Source organism: Camponotus floridanus, unplaced genomic scaffold (genome assembly GCF_003227725.1).
Source record: "Camponotus floridanus strain SB8 unplaced genomic scaffold, Cflo_v7.5 scaffold346, whole genome shotgun sequence".
Taxonomy (NCBI): domain Eukaryota; kingdom Metazoa; phylum Arthropoda; class Insecta; order Hymenoptera; family Formicidae; genus Camponotus; species Camponotus floridanus.
The window spans coordinates 5,092-10,450 of record NW_020229488.1 but is presented as its reverse complement, the minus strand read 5'-3'; the positions used below and the strand labels follow the sequence as shown (position 1 = coordinate 10,450).

Here is a 5,359-nt window from a genome sequence, read left to right as displayed (position 1 = left end):
AATAATTTATATAAAATTAGTATTTGTATAATTCAACATATACAGGGTGTTTCATAAGTGGTGGGTAAAATTTCAGGAATGGATTCCTCATGCTTAGAGAAGAAAAAAAAGTTAATCAACATAGATCCGGAAATGATTAGTTTTTGAGTTATTAAGATTTTTGTAATACAAAATTTTGTCTCATTTCTCATCTTAGAAGTCCTTTTACAGGCATCAACAATGTTTTTCAAATTCGGCAACATTGTTTCGACAGATTCGCAACATACGTTACGCGAAATCACATCCCGAGATATCCATGGAGCGGAATAAGCAAAGCGTAACGATTAGTATATTCCAATAATTACTTTTAAATTATTTTATTTACAAGTAATTATTATAATCACGTTTATAAATATAATATTTAATGGATTTCCTGTTATAAATATTTAATTTAATGTATCCAGGTAGTCTTAAAGACGACATAAGACGTCTTTAGATGTCATCTTGCTACCTGGGCATAAAATATTGAAATAAAATTTAAACAAATTTTAAATGGAGACTCGTGATTGGTCACATGCAATCCGCGCTGCTCTCGTTACGCTCCATGGGTACATAAGGATTGTGAATCCGCGCAACGAAAATAGCGGAATGCCTGTGATTGGTCGAGGCTTCCGCGATTTTCTGCGTACGCCATGGGTTTGCACCCTTAGGCCGGGTCTACAATAGACAATTTAAGACCTAAGTCTTAAGAAATTGACCAATCATAGTCAAGTATGAAGAGAATACTCGACTGTAATTGGTCAATTTCTTAAGGCTTAGGGCTTAAATTATCTATTGTAGATCCGGCCTTAAGGCATAAGACTTAAAAAATTGACCAATCACAGGGTCTGTTCGTTTTAGCTGCACTGCTGCACTAGTGCAATAAGTTAAAAAGAGACAAACATACTTTCTTTCACTCTAACTAATTGCACTAGTGCAGCAGTGCAGCTAAAACGAACAGACCCACAGTTGAATATTCTCTTAATACTTGACTGTGATTGGCCAATTTCTTAAGTATTACACTTTAAGGCCGGTTGCCAACATAACACATATATTTAATACACACATATTTTTACACATATTTTAAGTTTCGCTTAAAGCTGAAATAACATTGGTGCAATCTTACGCCTTAAGTCTCCTTAAAATCTCATTGTAAACGACGCATAAGGTGCCGACAGATAGCTAGTTGCGCTACTGTATATACTGTGTCTATGCTGTCAAATCAAGTCAGATTGAGTTAGGTAGCAACGCTATCGTGCAATGCATATATGTATTTTCCTAATTTGTTGTAAAATACGTTTTTTTATATTTTACACTACTTGTGTATAAAAGCTGCAGTCACAATTTTTTAAGAAGTGATAGAAAATTATTAATAATATATATTTTATGATAAAAAATTTCTAATCTGATAAATGTCATATGAAGAAAGTGAAAGAGAATATAAAGTGAAAGTGAATTTTTTAATTCTTAGCCACATTTTTCTCAATATCTCTTTTACTTTTTAAAAGTATATTGAGATGGAAATGGCACCAGTAGAAATTACAGAGGAGAGTGGCGAAAAAATTCAAACCAGTCCTATCATACAGATAGTACGAGTTCCAGTGAAACATGCTAATTTAGGCATACGAAGTCATGCCATGTAAGTTTAAAAAAATATATGTTTATTTTTTTTTATTATACATATTTTCATTTATATGAAAATTATAATATACTTCTTATTTTGCAGGGACATGAGTACAATGGTAGAACTAACATCATTTAGTACACTGGGAAAGATACAACCTTTTCTAGTGACTATCACAACCACTGCAGCTTTATTAGTAGACTTACATTGTCATTTAACAGATAAGGAAATTTGTGGTTATCTCGGCGGACACTGGGATATCAATTCACATAGTATATTTCATAATTACTGAATTTAATTATATATGAAAATATATTATAATTAATAATTATTATATTATATACAGTTACAATATTGATTGATTGAGCATGTATTTTGTTGCAGATCTTTCTATAACATGTGCATTTCCATGCCGATATTCTGGTAAAGAGAAGTCAGCTGCAGCAGCTGTGGAAGCTGAAATTGCAAGAGCTATGGAATGGAAACGTGTTACACTGGTAGGATGGTATCATTCTCATCCACGCTCACATGCATCACCTTCATTAAGAGATGTAGATTCTCAATTGGATTATCAGATCAAAATGAAGGGGCCTAGCGATAATGGATATATACCATGCGTGGGATTAATATGCTGTGAATATATTAATTTTTTTCTTCACTTTCTTTTTCTTAAAGTATTAGAAGGATAACTAAGTTTCCGCTGCTCATAATTAAATGTCCTCCAGCTGCAAATGTAGTGAAGTTAGGCGTCAATATATTTATTCGTCAATAAAATTGAGTGAGCAATTCATTTTTTGTAAAAGAGATATTTTTTTAATTGATTTAAAATGAAACGTGATAAGTTGTTTTTTCGACATGTACTTCTTCACTACTTTGATTTAAATAAAATTGCAGCTGAAGCTCATTGATTTTTGAAACAGTCACAGCTGACTGCTACCAACAACAATTATATCAATTGAATGATGAATTCATGCAAAAAAACAATAATCGACGTAAAGTGATTCTTTTGCATGACAACGCACGATCTCATGTTGCAATAATCATAAAAGAAACACTATTGGATCTCGATTGCGAAATTCTTCCGCATCAGCCTATTCTCCAGACTTAGCTCCATCGGATTATCACCTTTTCCGATCAATGCAACACGTGCTCGCCGATACACACTTCTCCAATTACGAAGAAGTCCAAAAATGTGATCAATGGATTGCTTCAATAAACAAGTCGTTCTATCGCGGAATCCAATTTTTGCAAAAAAGATGGGAAAAAGTCATAGAAAACAATGGATTATATTTTGATTAATATATTCATTTTCTTATTGAAATCAATCCATTTTCAAGTAAAAAAAAGGCGGGAACTTAGCTATAAACCTAATACATTTTATAATTATCTCTTTAATTTATAGCTCCTTACAATATGGATGGCAATTGCTATGAGTCAAATTTTAATGTTTTTTGGTCTCTACCACCACCTGAAAATAGACCTCACGAGTATCCTCGACCAATGCTTCTCAGTTATACATTATCACAAGAACATTTTCTTTCTCAAGATACCTTGGAAGAGATTGTAAGTATTTCTAATGAATATAAAATAAAAAATAAATTATATAATATTTAATATTACCAACTATATAAAAATTAAAATTCAAGTAAGATGCGAAATTTGAAGACAAATGCAAAATGTGATAATTAGACAAAATTTTATTTACTGTCATATATATCAGTAAGTTTATTTATGATTTATATATATATATCTCATTGTATATTATTTACTTTTGTAGAGAAGATGTATAGAATACTATAAAAGCGAAGGTGGCATCGATTTTACTGCTAATTTCAACAACAATACAACATATCTTGAACGTTTAAGAGTGAGTATATTAACAATCAATGTGCAGATAAAATTGTTAAATATCATACTAATAATCTCTAATATTAATAGTGTTCTCTGGCATCAAAATTGCCTGGTCGAAATAGATCAAACGGCTCATACTGGGATGTGATCAGGGAAATGATTTGTCCAGGCTCTGAAGACGCCAACGCGCCCGAATTCTTGGCAGTGAAATTTCCCTTAGTACCTTCCTCGGAATCACTCGGACCACCTGTCCCACCAGGCGTCGGTCTCACAGCTGGTAACGCAGCTGTTTTTCTCGCACCAGTTAACTTCAAACCTGACGGAGGTGCCATAATCACTCCCACGTCCAAGCCATTCGTGTTGCAACCTTCGACTTCTCGAGATGGCATTAAAAAAGACAATATGGGTCCTAATGACGCCGCGTCCATCACACAGATAAAAGACAGCAATTCCATCTCCAAACACATATCTCCCTCGGAGATAATACCGAGTTTCCAATCGGGCGAACTCACAGTATCGGTGAAGAATGCAAAGTGCGATTACGATTTCGCACCGACGGATTTCTCAAAATTGACGAATCCACTGACTGGTGATGGCACCAAGAGTCGAACATCGAATTCTGACTTTCCGTTAGCGGATATCACGCAACAGATCACAAAATTTTCGGATCTGACGAAACTGGCAAACTTCTCTACCGCCGATTTGGCGAAGCTATCAAGTTTCTCTATTGCGGATTTTACGCGAACCTCGTCACCTTCGCCATCCACATATATGCGTAACATCGCGAATCTATTCGGCCCTCTCGGCAAGATTTCGCCAGCGAAGGACATGGAAAGTAACGAACGCAAAGCGGGTGATTTTGTTACCGTTGACGCGATTCCGTCACCCTTCAAAACTGCTAGTTCGGAGGCTTGCAGAAGCTTCTCAGCAAGTGCCGAGGATTATACAAGCGATCGTAAGAAATTGGAAGTACAGATTGATTCCACGAAGATCGGTAGACCAGGAGAATATCAAGGAACCGAGGATCTGACAATATCATCGAGTGTTAAATCTGACTTTGGAAGTATGTTGGATATGACGGCGTTACATAAGAAGCAACCGTCCCAATCGGCTGACATGGGAGATTCCTTAAATCTTTCTAAAGACCGTTAAATAATATATTCGATCAAGAATCACATTTTTTAACGTAAAGTTAAAAAATCATTAGTTAAAAATAATCATTATATCTAAAGATCTTATATTTGTATATTTTATTTCAACTGTTTTTTTTTCAATCAGAGAAGAATAATTTTTTTGAAATTAAAAATTTCCATGACAAAATTCTCTCTAATGCATTTTATATATATATATATATATATATATATATATATATATTGTATATATATATATCGCGGCGATTTCATCATTATTAATACAATGATTATATGTGAATAAGTTGCAATATACATATAACATTATGTAATTATAAGTATTATAATTTATAATTTAGATAAATTTTATTATGTAGTATATATTAAATATCTTATACTTACCGAAATTATCAGTTTCTATATAAGAATATCAGAAAAAAATCGCATATATCTAAGTCTTGTTTGTTTTTAATAATAATCTTTGAAAGAGAATAGTACTGATATTTATCAAATATGTTAAGTACATCAATAATGTATGTATATATGAGAGAGATATCATATTGATTACTTTTTAAATCTTATCAAGTCAGTATTTAATGTAGCTTATGACAAAACAAACAATTATGTTGCAAATGAAAAAATATGTTGCAACAATTATGTTGCAAATGAAAAAATAATAAGATTTTTTAAGAATTGAAATATCTATTTTTCGTTTATTGTATGTTTATAGATATTT

The 5,359-nt window shown here is 32.7% G+C and overlaps 1 protein-coding gene across 1 annotated transcript; it reads left to right on the top strand.

Moving 5' to 3' along the window:
* The first annotated feature begins 1,384 nt into the window (after positions 1-1,384).
* On the top strand, positions 1,385-4,687 carry LOC105251279. The gene is made up of 6 exons (XM_011257952.3): positions 1,385-1,657; positions 1,745-1,914; positions 2,027-2,275; positions 3,045-3,205; positions 3,420-3,509; positions 3,581-4,687. Exons 1-6 carry the CDS (start codon positions 1,536-1,538, stop codon positions 4,643-4,645), a joined length of 1,857 nt encoding a protein of 618 aa, XP_011256254.1. The 5' UTR covers positions 1,385-1,535; the 3' UTR covers positions 4,646-4,687.
* The last annotated feature ends 672 nt before the right edge of the window (positions 4,688-5,359 follow it).